The sequence below is a fragment of the Anolis carolinensis genome, chromosome 3 (assembly GCF_035594765.1).
Source record: "Anolis carolinensis isolate JA03-04 chromosome 3, rAnoCar3.1.pri, whole genome shotgun sequence".
Taxonomy (NCBI): domain Eukaryota; kingdom Metazoa; phylum Chordata; class Lepidosauria; order Squamata; family Dactyloidae; genus Anolis; species Anolis carolinensis.
In genome coordinates this window covers 126,484,409-126,499,831 of record NC_085843.1, presented here as the reverse complement: position 1 = coordinate 126,499,831, position 15,423 = coordinate 126,484,409, and the positions used below count along the sequence as shown (strand labels likewise).

At 40.9% G+C, this 15,423-nt stretch overlaps 1 protein-coding gene across 16 annotated transcripts in view; it reads right to left on the bottom strand.

The window, feature by feature from the left end:
* Positions 1–15,423, bottom strand: part of dock9 (dedicator of cytokinesis 9) — a 144,460-nt gene that overhangs the window by 95,344 nt on the left and 33,693 nt on the right. The window contains exon 1 of one of the 16 annotated variants that reach the window (XM_062975485.1): positions 9,109–9,359. The exons of the other annotated variants lie outside the window; for them this stretch is intronic. Within the exon in view, the coding sequence (XP_062831555.1) occupies positions 9,109–9,216 (108 nt within the window). The 5' untranslated portion in view covers positions 9,217–9,359. Of the gene's footprint in view, positions 1–9,108; positions 9,360–15,423 lie in introns of those variants that run through there. 16 annotated transcript variants of the gene reach the window in all.

Genomic DNA, 15,423 nt, shown 5'->3' with positions numbered 1-15,423 from the left:
AATGTCAACTAGATGCCAATTAAATACAATTAAATACACTTCATGGGTGCAAAAGTCAACTATGGTGAACAAAAGGCTAACCACATTATCACACCAGGGCTTTAAAGTGGACAGCCCTGCATTTCTACCACCTGCAGAATTCTGGGAAATGTAGTTTGGGAAGGCAAGGGCCTCTGTAGCTGAGAATTCAAAAGGCCTAAACTACATATTCCAGAATTCTGCAGCCGGCAGAAATACAGGGCTGCCTGCTTTAAAGCCCTGGTGTGATAACGTCATTATAACAGACAAGAACTGTGTGCACAGCGCAATAAACACAGAATTTATGTCCTATACACCCCAATTTTGTGCTACTGATTGAATAGGTAAATGTGAAAAACATTACTCTAAAGCCTCATAATGTTCACTGTGCAACAGGGGAAACAACTAGAGGCACACCCTTTCCCCCACTCCGATTCCCTCAACAGTGTTTCCGGCATTTATTAAACTCCTCTTCCAGTTCCAACTGGTAATGCAAAAGCAATGCTGTTCTCTGGACCAGGGCCCAAGTCTGTTTGCAACACTTAGGAAGAGCACTAGTCATGCATTATCAAGTGGAAAGATTTGCTCCATGTATTATTGCTTCTAACATAGGCTTCCTGAAAACTCTTGTTTCCTGAAAGCTTCAAAATAGGATTGTGTAAAGTTACTGCCGTCTGAAAACAAAATAAGCTTACCAAATAGTTGCATGTAGTATCAACCAGTTAACTTCAGAGCTTCCAGCATTAACAGACACCAACCAGATATTATGCATGTAAAGATATTAAAAATGTAATGTGAGGTTGAAAATGTAATCTCTTGCATGGTGAAATTATAAATTCTCGCTGTTCCAAAAGAAAAGTTTTTTCCTATCAAATTTCAATTCCCAATTTAGTATTTTCAGTTCTGATCTTCTGAATCACTGAATGCTTTCAACTGAACAACTGCAACCTCTGACATTAATTTTGACTTGCTTTAGAATACGAAGTAAAAAATATTTTCTCCACCAAGGTAATATTTTTAAAAGGAGAATTACTCCTTATATTAGATACCACCTCTTCCCAAACTTTTGTTTTCTGAAGATGCAAAATACAGGACGGAAAAAAATAATGAAATCCACCCCATTCTTGTCATTTTTCTCTTACTGGTTTATTGCTGGGCCAACACTACTTTTGTGCAAGCTAGACATTTTCTACTCTTTAAAACCAGGAAAAAATAATCAAATATGGAAAAGATTATGCACTCTTCCCACTCCCATATCACTTCTAGAATATCTTATCCCTCTCCTATCCATAATTAGTATAGAAATGCATAGTTATAAGAAAAACAATTTCATGTTGTATTGGTGTGCGCTGGCTTATAGCTGAGCAAATCATTATTTCAGCCTATATATTATTACTGTTTCTGAAAGCCATTTATAAGGAAAGGTCCTGTGTAGTACTGGGCTTACAATGTTTTTGGTACAGTGATGTCATAAAATAGAGTTTACCAGAGAAGTAAATTCTAGCACAACACTGTACAAAATATCTGTGTGGATCCAACAAAACGCAGTTATATTCCTCCTCATCTTTTGACTGGGCATAATGCTGCCCTTAGTTTTCTCTAATATGAGGCTCTTTCAAAGCTGTTACAGAAATCTTAATAAAACAATCCCATTATGTTTACTGTGTAATAGTTTATAGCTGGCTGCATTTTCTGCTGCACAAAAAAACTTCCAAAAGCTGCAACAAAGCTGGTCTTAGATTTTCTTGAGATAAGAAGCAATTATTCCAAGGCACTCAAGTAAATTACAGGCAGTCCCCAAGGTTACAAACAAGATATGTTCTGTAGGTTTCTTCTTAAGTTGAATGTATATGTAAGTCAGAACAGGTACACTTTTAAGTGTAACTCCAGGCTTTGGCGGGGACAGGTTAACACCCCTGTGGTGTTTTTTTTTGCTGACTGTGCCCACATTTTCTCTCCATGTGATAATTGGATTTTGAAAAAAAAAATGGCTTATTGTGGAAACAGGACTGATTAAGTTGAGACACCTTTTCTCCATGATAACTCTTTTGAGAGTGAATTTTCCCTTCCTAGGGATAGATTTCTCTCACTTCCTGTTGTCTCACCCCATTCGTAACTATGAGTCGTTTGTAAGTCAGATGTTTGTAACTTGCGGACTGTGTGAAGATGTTACCCTTGAAAACAATATGTTTAAATTAGTTATTTAGTTTAAATTAATCAGATTTGTATCATTTAACAGAAACTTCTGATAATATTCTAGGAGAGTGAGAGGAAGATTATTTTATCATCCCCAACAGAAGAATACTATGAAAACATATTGACTTTGGCAATATGTACATGGACACTACCACTTTCGTGGAAAGCAGGATCTCTATTACTTTTCCTGACAGATATTTTCCATCCTGCATACCCTCATCTAAAAGGGAAATAATGTTGTAGGTTAGAGAATACCACGTCTAAAATGAATATATCAACTTTTGTTGTGCTTCAAGATACTCAATAATATCTTTTTTGGCCTACATTTTTTTCTATACAAAAATTTTGAAACACTTCCAGTATAGTTAGCCTCCTCAAAATGCCTCTGAAAAGTTTGCTTCTTATGTCATACGTAGAGGATTACTATGAACAGACGAAACAGCTGGCTTTTCAAATTGAAGACTCTATATTGAACAGGGGTAGATGGACCTCGGAAAGAGTGATCCAGAGGTCCTTGGGTCAAATTCTTTCAAGGAGCCTGACGACAGTCAAGATGAAGATGATCACTTGGCTCCATAAGGGCTATCAATCATATGATCGCTCTTTACGCCTTATCTTCACTTTTGAGGATAAGTCTGTAACAGATGAATTATGGGCCCTTAGGTTCCGGCTGCTCTCATGGGGCATTACCATTAGAAGAGTATTTGTGGACCCCGTGATTCGCCCTTTGGTGGCCAACCTATCTTTACACACTCAACCATCTGTTAGGCCCAGAGATAATAGGATGTGTAGTCCTCAGCATAGGCTCCCCCCTTTAGAAAAGTCTCAATTAGAGACTCTGGCCCAATCCTTTTCCGTACCAGACCAGCAACTTTCACCCTCTTCAACCTCACTACGTTTTTCCAGTAGGCCCCATTTATCCCCTTCTTTTGAAGTTAAGTTAGATGGTGTGTCTAGTAACCTTTTGGATCCAGGGAGCTGACTAGATTCTCTTAAGGATGCTCCAATTGAGCCAGACTCCTTGGGGGGTGGAGAAAAGGCGGGGGGTGGCTCCATCGAGGTCGTGTGGGGGTGGAGGAGGAATTGCCGTCAACGAATTTCCAGGGAGAAGCGCAACAGGGTTTTTGCGACCCTGGAGAAGGATAGGTGTGGTAGCCTCCATGGTAGCCCCTCCCGGCTGAAGGTCCTGCTGTTTAATGCCAGATCCGTCAAAAGTAAATCATCTATTATCCAGGATCTAATCATGGATGAACATGCGGATCTGGCCTGCATAACCGAAACCTGGTTGGATGATCTGGGTGGGGTTAGTCTTACCCAGCTTTGTCCTCCGGGTTTCGGGGTGCATCAGCAGGCCAGGCCAGGAGGGTGGGGAGGTGGGGTTGCGGTGGTCTTTAGGCAGTCCATCGCCCTGGTCAGATGCGTCGCTTTGCAATTGGTTGGGTTTGAGTGTCTCCACTTGAAGGTGGGTACCCGGGACAGCAGTCTCCCTGCCTGAGCTAGCAGAGGTGGTTTCTAGCGTGGTGTTGGGTTCCCAGCGCCTGTTAGTGCTGGGCGACTTCAACATTCACGCTGAGACCACCTTGACAGGTGCAGCTCAGGAATTCATGGCCGCCATGACGACCATGGGTCTGTCCCAAATAATATCGGGTCCCACTCATCAAGCTGGACATACACTCGACCTGGTTTTTGTTGCGGGCGACGGTTTGGTTGGAGTGGAAGAGCAAATTATTCTTCCATTGTCATGGTCCGACCACTATCTGATCAGTTTAAGACTAACCATCTCTTCCAACCTCCGCAGGGGTGGTGGACCAATTAAGATGGTCCGCCCCAGGAGACTTATGGATCCTGAGAGATTCCTGAGGTCTCTTGGGGATCTGTCTACCATGGAAGCTGATGATCCTGTCGATGCCCTGGTCACTCGTTATAATGGCGAGTTGTCCAGGGCAATAGACACGATCGCTCCTGAGCATCCCCTCTCGCTGCATGGAGTTGCCCCAGCTCCCTGGTTTACTGGGGAGCTGGCGGAGATGAAACGTGTGAGAAGGAGACTAGAGTGCCGCTGGCGGACAACTCGTGACGTATCTGACCGAGCACGGTCTAGAGCCGCTATTAGAGCCTATTCCGCGGCGTTGCGGGCAGCCAGGAAAGTTTTCTCGACTGCCCGCATCGCATCTGCAACAAATAGATCTTCAGAGTTGTTTCGAGTCGTTGGGGAGCTCCTCCACCCTCCTCAGGTCGGGGGAGCACCCGACATCTCGTCAACTCGGTGTAGCGAGTTCGCTCACCATTTTGCAGACAAAGTCGCTCAGATTCGTTCCGACTTAGACGCCGGCCTTGATGCATTGCCAGGAGAGGTAACCGAGGCATCTGTCTGTTCGATCTTGTGGGATTCGTTTCAGCTTGTGCAGCCTGATGATGTGGACAAGATTCTTGGAGCGGTGAGGGCGACCACCTGTGCCCTTGACCCTTGCCCATCTTGGCTCTTAAAACAAGCCAGTGGAGGGCTAGTTGATTGGTTTGTGAGAATAATCAATGCCTCTTTGGAGCAGGGCATATTTCCATCTGGCCTAAAACAAGCTGTGGTGAGGTCTGTTTTGAAGAAAGCCTCCTTGGATCCGGCTAACCTCAGTTACTACAGACCAATCTCTAACCTTCCATTCATGGGCAAGGTCTTGGAGCGGGTGGTTGCTTCCCAGTTCCAGGGATTCTTGGAAGATACGGATTTTCTGGACCAATCGCAGTCTGGTTTCAGACCTGGCTACAGTACCGAGACGGCTTTGGTCGCCTTGGTGGATGACCTCCGCAGAGAGCTGGACAGGGGGAGTGTGACCCTGCTGGTTCTCTTGGACATTTCAGTGGCTTTCGATACCATCGACCATGGTATCCTTCTGGGACGGCTCTCTGGGATGGGCCTTGGGGGCACTGCATTGCAGTGGCTCCAGTCCTTCCTAGAGGGCCGTTCCCAGTTGGTGAAGCTGGGGACACCTGCTCGGACCCCTGGCCATTGACCTGTGGGGTCCCGCAAGGTTCCATTTTGTCCCCCATGCTTTTTAATATCTACATGAAACCGCTGGGTGAGGTCATCCGGAGTTTTGGAGTACGGTGCCATCTCTACGCGGATGACACCCAACTCTACTACTCCTTTCCACCTAATTCCAAGGAAGCCCCTCGGATACTGGACCAGTGTCTGGCCGCTGTATTGGCCTGGATGAGGCCGAACAAGCTGAAGCTCAATCCTGACAAGACAGAGGTCCTCCAGGTCAGTCGTACGTCTGATCGGGGTATTGGGTGGCAACCTGTGCTTGACGGGGTCGCACTCCCCCTGAAGGCGCAGGTCCGCAGCTTGGGGGTCCTCCTCGACTCTGCGCTGACACTTGAGGCCCAGGTGTCGGCCGTGGCTGGGAGGGCCTTTGCACAACTAAAACTTGTGCGCCAGCTGCGACCATACCTCGAGAAGTCAGATCTGACCATGGTGGTCCATGCCTTAGTTACCTCTAGACTGGATTACTGCAATGTGCTCTACGTGGGGCTGCCTTTGAAGACGGCTCGGAAACTACAACTAGTACAACGATCAGCAGCCAGGTTTCTAACTGGGGCAGATTACAGGGCACACTCAACGCCGCTGTTTAAAGAGCTCCACTGGCTGCCATTTATTTTCCGAGCCCAATTCAAGATGCAGGTTATCACCTACAAAGCCCTAAACGGTTTGGGACCCACCTACCTTCGAGACCGCATTTCCCCCTATGAACCCGCACGACCTCTTCGCTCGTCGGGGGAGGCCCTCCTCTCGCTTCCACCAACTTCGCAGTTGCGGTTGGTGGGGACGAGGGAGAGGGCCTTCTCCGCCGTGGCCCCCCGGCTGTGGAACTCGCTCCCCAGGGAGATTAGACAGGCCCCTACCCTACTTTCTTTCAGGAAGAGCCTGAAAACTTGGCTATTCCAGAAGGCTTTCGTTGACTGATCCTTGTGGGATCATGTTATTTACCTATTAAGCAGTAGACCCTCTGGATTGTTTTTAGGATTCATTCAGCACTTTAAGTATTACACCTGCTGTATAATTATCCCTCCCTGATAACTTGATATTGCTTTGCACCTTGGCCTGGATCTTTTGATCCAAATCGGGATTTTAATATTATTGTGTATATTGACTTTTATGACTGTTTTTAATCATGTTGAAGTTTTACTGCTCGGTTTAATGTTTTATCTGATTTGTGCTGTCGTGTCTGGGCATGGCCCCATGTAAGCCGCCCCGAGTCCCTCCGGGGAGATGGGGCGGGATATAAGAATAAAATTATTATTATTATTATTATTATTATTATTATTATTATTATTATTATGTCATAACCATTTGAGCTGTCTTTTAAAGTGGTGAACAGAGGTACTATGGCAAGGGCATTGTGTCATGCCTAAATTTAACAAGCCATGTAGCAAGTAGAGAATATTGTTTATCTAAATTAGAGTTCATACGCCTTTGTCGCTAACTTATTCCACAATATGGGAAAGTTTAAAAATGTATGACTTAAAAGAGATTTGAATAGTAATTGTCCGTGTTTGACATGGTAAAAGTGTTTAGCCTTGCTACAATGATTCAGTTTAATTGCTTCGTTTTGCAAAGCTGCTTTGAGGTACTTGAAGGCAGCAGAAATGTGGACAACAAACAGATGAACAGAAAACACAAAGGTTGGAGCAGAAGGAAAACACACAAACTAGATTAAAGCAGCCCAGGAAAGAAATGAAGTTCATAGCATAAAGTCGGCAAGAATTTTGAAAAAGGAGCAGGGATGCGCACTTTTGTTTCAACACCTCAACTCTGCCAGGAGGTTGGAAGATTCACCAATACCAATAAAAACCATTTTGCTCTCCTTCACCTCCTTACTCATGATGCAAAAACTTTGAAACTATTGGCAAAATCTCCCCTTCTTCTTGGTACAACAATCGTTTTAAGAAAAAAAGGAAATATTATATAAAAACATTTTACTCAAGAATCGTGTGTAAAATACACAGAAATTAACTACATGCAGTGACCTGAAACCTGTATTTGGAAAAAAGTTGATGAAAATAGATTTAAGGTTAGTTATATTTTTGAGAGTTTAAAAAACCATTATAGGATATGACATTTGAAACTGTAGCTTCCTTTTTGCCGCAAAATTAAAATCCTGGCTTATTTTTAAAATGTCATGCATTACCATTGTACCACCATACTAAATTACTAAAGCAGCCAAGTAGCACCAAGAGAAACACTATTAAGGAAATCAGATTAAAAACCAGGAAGAATTATTCAAAATTTACTCCACCTATCTGAGAGACATAGGGACAAATCATTTGAAACATGGGAGTATACAGACATCAGGATAATCCCATTGTTTATTTGCTTTAGTTGTACTACTGAATCATAGTAGAAATTCACTTGAATCTGTGATTTTACATTCCATTTTTGAATCATGGCTAACCAATCTGAAGTTACTTTTAACACTAGTTAAAGAAATTGAAGCATGCTATATGCCTATCCTCAATCTGAGTGGGGAACAGAAAGTGTTTGTTTTTATGACATGAACATTGGCATTTCCCATACAGACACATAAACATCATACAGACAGATATATCACTGTACACAAGGAATGAAAAAAGGTAGCAGATAATCCTTGGACATCAAATAATTTTGTTTGAACAGCATGCCTTCAATTATTGGTCTGCATAAAAACCTTAGTTTAAGCATTTAATTTCCTGTTAATACTTATTGTTCTGTAAATAAACACATTAATGAGCATTCCAAATAAAGGCTGACAAAAGCTGCTCAAAATGTCTCTGCTGAAAGTCTGAACTATGTAAAAACATACATACAAAGAATATTGCCTTCTCTATACAATAAAAGGAAAGTAAGGGTGTGGCTCATTCCGCCTTACAATTTTGTTACCAATGAAACATTTCCTTTAGTGCTGACTCAGGAGCCATAAGTAATAAAATTATTCTCTAAATTTCCTCAATCAACCACTGCATACACAAACATTTACAAAAATCTAATGCACACAAATAACAAGTCCACACAAATGTTACAGGAAGCCTATAAGAATTTAGGATGGCACTCATCTGTCCTCCCCATAAACGGTAATAGAAATGTATTTCTATTAAAAATGTTTAGTTTTTGTTTTTCCACAGAGAACATTAAAAAAAAATTGTTAAGTAGGCATCAGTAATTTATGTATACATGCCTAGATATATTGCCGACTACTTGTTAACTATTACTCCCTTCTGCTAAACAGCTGAAAGAACTAATGATATGGATGCAAGGTACTAGTGCTGTTTCATGAATAAGGTCTATCTTCTTACTTTCCTTGGATAACTCACAAAACTGTTCTTTCTTCATTCCTCTGCCTCCTGCCTTTGCTAATGAAAAAAATTGACAATAAAATTCTGATGATTTTTACAAAAGAATATGCAAACAGAAGCTTAGCATGTTCTTGCACTGCACAAATTGCCTAAATACAACCTAATCAGTCACATTAAATGGATCCTTCCGAAAATAAATGGTAGTTATTAAGCTGATTAAGAATAGTTAGTCCTCTGTCTGCACATTGTAAAGTGTCACATTTAAAGGAAATATAGAAAGTTAACAGGCATAAAATCTATATATATCACAAATAATAAATTATCAGTATGTATTGAATGCATAGATCCTGCGTTTCAAAAAAGTTATTTAAAATAAAGCTCTAAGGGTTTTTAGTTTAAATGCATTACAGAGACATTTAGGAAAGAACCACCAGAAACCATACAGCTGTAGATTATAAGGAAATAGTAGAAAGTGTGACGTTCCACTCTCTTGAAAAGTATTTCAACTCATAGTAAACTTTCCTCATGCATTCATTTTCTCTCACACTTACACAGGCAGCACCTTACCCGAACTTCGACTGGACTGTCCACTTCTGCTTCAACAGTTGCTGCATTCTGTGGAGACTCTATAATGAGTTCCTTTTTAAGATTTTTACTGTTTGTTCTTGCCAACATTTTTATCCAGAAGATTCAACACAACTGTAAAACTCTGTAATTTTATCTTGCAACAGCAACATACCAACAATCTAAAAGAAAAAAGAAACGCTTCTTCCACCTATAGCTGCAAAGCAAACAAGGAGTTGTGCTACTTAGCAGCAGACTGAATCAAGTTATGTGGGAATGCATGACATATGAAGACCAGCCCCTTGGGAGGAAGGAAAATGAGTGTGGGAGAAGAAGAGGCGGATCCACTTCAATGTCAGGAAAACAATGCACTGTTTCCATGAAGCAAAGTTAACAAATCCTGTAGTTTAAAACATCTTGGTCAGCAAATTTTCAGAATTATTAATTCCAACAACAACAAAAATGAGTATCTTACATCAGATATTGATATGAAGCCACTAAGTTTTGTGAGGACCATAAAATGAAAAATATAAAGTCTTTGTGGTTCTTTGATGTAGAAACTCTGCACTTGCACTGTGAATTGTACTACTAAAAATAAATGTTTCTAAAATACTTCTCAACATAAAGACTTATAGATATTGCAGAAAGGAAATATGATTTGGCCAACTTCCACAGATTTTGTTGCTGCCACGTATCGATCATGAAATCTTTATTCTGTCAACATGATGGGAAAGCATTCAACAGACATACAAAATATTGGGACAGTCTGAGGTTCAAGAGAATTAATACAACATTGTAAGACAAGGAATCAGTCTGAGAAAACAGGAGACATGTGAACAAATTGGCAAGCAACCAACATTGAAAAGGGGTAAGTATCTCATGAGAACCTATATTTCAGGCAAGGCTGAACAATCACCAAAGAAATATTCATAGTTAATGGAACTGTTTCTGGAGATAGCATCACTGTCACCTTTTTCAAGCATTCAAGAGCTTGAATAAGCAAACACATAAGGCTAGTTTGTACTTACTCTCCTTGAAGATTTTTAGAATGATTATTATATGATTTTGATGTGGTAGCCCATGGAGTATGCTTCCTGTCACAAAACAAATAGCTAAACTAGAATTCTGGTGATGGCCCCTCTTTCTATAGGAAGATTTAAAAAAGGAAGCTGCTTCCTTGCCTAGACAGACAGCGGGCTTCCTATATTCAAGAGGAGAGCTGATGGGTTCTCACAGCATAAGCCTACCTTGTCATTCACTAATATTTAAGACTGTGACATTTCAGTTTCAGGAACCAGTCCTTTAAACAGAAAATCAGTACAGCAAACATGGTCTTCCCATCTAATTTTCCCCAATGATTTTCAGTCTTCATAAGGCTCACATAGGGAAACATCATATTTCGCATAGGGCAAGCAATTTAATTTGAAAATATTATGTTCCTTTTTTCTGTTTTAGCAATCATTTTAAGTCATATGGAATACACTACTGAATACATCGAAAGGACAGGTTGCTTATATTATATCCCGCACATGCACTGCTGCAGCTGTAAAAACCTCTTGAACTAAGCAGTCCTTTTGACAAGAGATCTGTTCTCCTTCTCTGAACATGGCACTAGTACTTTCTACCCCAGGCATAGGCAAATCAGCCTTCCAGGTGTTTTGGACTTCAACTCCCACAATTCCTAATTCTGCCTAATGGCAGAAGCCACTCATTTAAAAATACACAGCAGAATTCTTGTGACTATTACAGCAAACAAAGAGGTGAGGGAGTTTCTATAAAATAGAAATCTGATGAACACAGAAAACAAGAGTTCACCATAAATCTAGACAGCAGAGACCTCTCTCGGAGCCTGAAGTCAGGTTCAGGAAGAACTCCTATCAATTCTATTAAGTGAAAGGCGGAAACCACTTTAGGTAGAAATGTTTTTCAGGCCAAAGAAATACAGTGTCATGGTAAAACTGAAGGGACGGAGAGTCAGAGCATAGGACAAACTTACTATCTCCCCCCTTCCCCTGTAAAAGCACCTTGAAAGACAGAATACAAAAGTCACCTATATCACCAGCTTCAAAGGGAGAGAGGATCAGATATCCTCCACATGACCAATGGTGAAACTGAAGGATGGAGATTATGGAATACCTTCAAAGTACTTCTCACAAGTAGATGAGCAAACAAGTCCTGTGGTTGGAAGTAGGCAGAAATTGATTTCACATAGATATTCAGAGAGGAAACAGAAAGATCCGACTCTTCCAAAAATCACATGAATGGAAGTATATGATTGAGATATATACTGTCCAGAGACATGTTTTTGTGCTGTAGGAACTTAAGAAGTGTCACGACACAAGGCCTACTAGTGGAGGGTCTCCTGGCAAGCAAGTAAGACGTCTTTCAAATCCTATGGTAATACCAAGATGGATGAATTCTCCCTGCTGTAAGAGCCACTGTGATGACATCTTGATAATGAACCTTCCTTCCATGCTAGATAAGGAGCTGATGAACCTATAGTGACTTGATCATTCTTCCCTTACAGTGTGAGAAAATGCACAATTCTCTAAGGAAATAAGACAACAGGACTGGACGTCATATTGGGGAACCTTTACCTGTAGCCAAAGTACTTTTTGCAAAGGTACCAAGACTCCCTTTCCTTAGGAGACTTGCACACAGTGGCCTATTGTATTAGCTGTAGAACTTTCACTCCTCAAGCTTGGAGGAATCATAGTTCTGGGCTCCAAAACCAATGGTTTCCTGGCACACTACACATAAAATAACACTTGTTAACAATTCAGGCACATGAGGGCTCTCTTGGCCAATTTAGCACATTTCCTTTCAGCTTCCCAGCCAGCATCACACTACATTCCAATGCTCTTCCATCATTCATATGATTATCCACTCATCTTGGCCTTAGGCAACATCTTTCATCCTGCCTTTGTCCCCCAACAGCCATTGTTAAAATAGAATTTGTCACCTCGTCACTATGCACACAAGTTTTGCATCTCTATTGTTATTCAACACCCACAATCTACCAATAAAGATCTGTTCCTAGGCACTTCACTCCATGAGGAAGGAGATTGAGTTTACTAATGCTTATGCTGCCTTAAAGGTGCTACAAGATCCCTTCACATATTAATATCCCTTAGAATATCCAGTAGGTAGCTGATATGCCAGATCACAAGGCAACCAGAACAGCAATGGAAGCATTATTTTCCACATTACTAAAACAATGTTTTAGATGGTCTGAGAAATTCTGTCAAGAAATACCTGAAGTGACAGAACAATATTGGTTCTGCAGTACACATTAGGATCATTTCTGTTATTGTTGTCATTTACAATAAACATGAATGTTATACATGAATGTACATGAGGCTGATGAACCACATGCATGTGCAGGACTAATATCCATGGTTTTATTTATCCAACAGAATGTGTCATCTCTAGGCATTTTCTTGGTCTTCCAGTGCGACTCTTTATTAGTCTTAGACTTGAAGTCCTTCATTTCAACATTTCAATATTGGTATTATCCAGAGTTTGTCATATCCATGTGAAGTACTGCACATGCTGTTGTTTAAAAACATCTACGCAATATTGTGTGGTGTACATATTATACTACAAATATGACTGAAGAGTGGTACAAAATACCCATATTAACTTGAATATAATGCACCATCGAATGTAATGTGAGTCTCAATTTTGAAAGTGCACAATATAAAACAATGGATTTGCCATCAAATGTAATGTGCCCAACAGTGCAGGCATAACACATTGGGGAGACAGGTAGCATGAATAAAGTCATTTGGGAAGCCATGCTCTCTGTTAGGCTGAGGCTGGTGAACCCATCAGCTTCACTCTATCCCTCTTTCACAATGCCTTCTAAATCTCCCCCTCATTTTTGAAGATTTCATGAATTAAACCAGTTGGGAATAGCACAGGACTGAGCCTCAGGGGGTACTGGGGTGAGACACCCCAAGGGCTACCTGGGAGACAGAGAGGGCGATGCTTCCTACACCTTTAGCCAGAGAGGTAACCCATCTGTGGCTAAGTGGTAGGAATGACTGTGTCCCCAACTGGGAGCTCCTCCTCCTTCTACGGGCAAAAACAGACCCAAGGAACAGCTTTTTTGCCCCCCGTCTCCCTCTGTGGCCTCTGGATCCACCAGATCTTTCCACGCAGGTGGGTTCATGTACTTTTGCCCTTTGGGAGAAGGGCAATTACAGATCAAAAGTCCAATTGCACTCTGATAAAGGAAAACATCATTAGTGCTGTTAATCAACATCAGAGGTTGTGAGGATGCCTGCCATAGATGTGGGTGAAATGTCAGGAGAGACTATTGCTGGAACATGGCCATACAGCCCAGAAAACACACAATAACCCTGTGATTCCGGCCAAGAAAGCCTTCAACAACAAATTCAACATCACATTGATAAGCAATGTGACGGAGAACAAGGTTACTTCTGGAATGGCCCACCAAAATCCAATTGCCCAAATAGGAAAATATCACGTCTTAGCTCAAGGAGTTTATTTGTAATCCTTAGCTGTTGAAGTGCCAAATCTATCACTTCAATTATCTTTATGAAGACTTTATATGCTTACTAATTCAAAGATGAGAGTGCAAAACAATGCTGAAAATGAAGCTGTTCATGATCTGAAAGTTCAGGATTAGACAAAAGCTTTCTTCTTTGCTATGGCCAAATACCACTTTTTTCTGATAATGGCAGATGTTTTACTCAGGCCTTAGAGGAGGCTGGTTGTTATCGTCCATTAGAAGGATGGTGTAGTACAATGTTGCAGGAAATGGAATTCTATCCTGTGACCTATTCAATGACTGAGTAAACTACTATTATGGAAAGCAATGGTGGGAGGAAATGAACTGAATGGTTTCCAAAGATGGATGGAATATGAACTTTGATACTGATAAGAAAATGTTAAGTGATAATTGAAAGCAGTCAACAACAGCATTTGCCTTATGAAGAACAGTGCCTAGGACACATTTTTTGCTGTGGAGATAGACAATTTGATGTCTTCTCTGACACTAGTAATTGATTCTGATGTGATTGTTTCTTACTGAGTTTTTGGGAGACAGCCAAAGTCATATATTCTATGTGGGAAACTGTCTTTTAAAACACCGTATTTACTTGAGTCTAATGTGCCATTGAATCTAATGCACACTTCAATTTTCAAAACCCTGAAACCAAATAAAGTATTTGTTGTCAAATGTAATGTGCAGCGGCAAAAAGTACACTCTTTCCAAAGCTTTCAGCAATGGAAAAGAAAAGCTTGGGATGAATCAATACTGTAGAATAAAACTGCTTTAATTGCCTTGGTTCAATGCTGTGGAATCATGGGGGCTGTAATTTTACAGAATCTTGACCCTTCTCTGCCAAAGAATGCTGATGCTGCACCAAACTGCAAATCCCAGGATTGCATAGCATTGAGCTATGGCATCCCTCAAATAGGAGCTCCAGGTGCTCCTGAAGCAGCTTCCTTTTTTGCTTTGGCTCAGTACTAAGATTACCGTATTACGCAAATCTAATTTTGGAGAGGTAATTTAGCCCAAAAAGGGTGAGCACTAGAATTGATTAGAGTACTTTTCAATCTGTTTGTAAAGAAAAAAAACATGTTTTTGTTGTATTTCTGTTATTGTACACCATTTTGGGAGACCTAATGAATTTAAAAGTAACAAATCCATATTTTAACAGTCAGATTTCTCATAATTTTTAAGAAGATAAATGCTTTTTAACCCTTCTTACTGAGGATGACTATTTGTAATCACCACTTGTTTTGACTGCAATCCATTGAAATAAATCAAAAGGACCGAGCTACCGTAGGACTCAAAAAGAATATTTAATAGAATTATGTTCAAGCACAGGGCTTAAAGCCTTACAAGCTAAACAAATCAGGCTAACAGAAATGGGGATGAAGTGAAACCAAAACAGCGGACTATCAGTTTGTCATAGCCGCTTACAGGAATCATTAATGGCAATGGAATATACATTGGAGACGGTGACATTGGTCAGTTTAGTTTCAGCCATATTTAAATACTGTTATGATTATTTTCTGCTTTCCTCAGTACTGTTCAAATGGCAAGCCCTTTGCCACATCTCTGTAACAAGTGGGTAGAACAGAAATGTATCACTTGCCACAAAAAAGCTGGATTTCTGTTCTTGGGAGATGATATGATGTTCAGATGTCTCCTGTCTACTCAAGGGACTGTAAAAGAGAAACATGGCTGTGACAGCAGGAGTAGAAAAACTGGAGAGCTTGCATGAGGATTTTTACACCACACTGAAGATATTCATGAAAAAGGTAGAGTTTACTTTAACACTT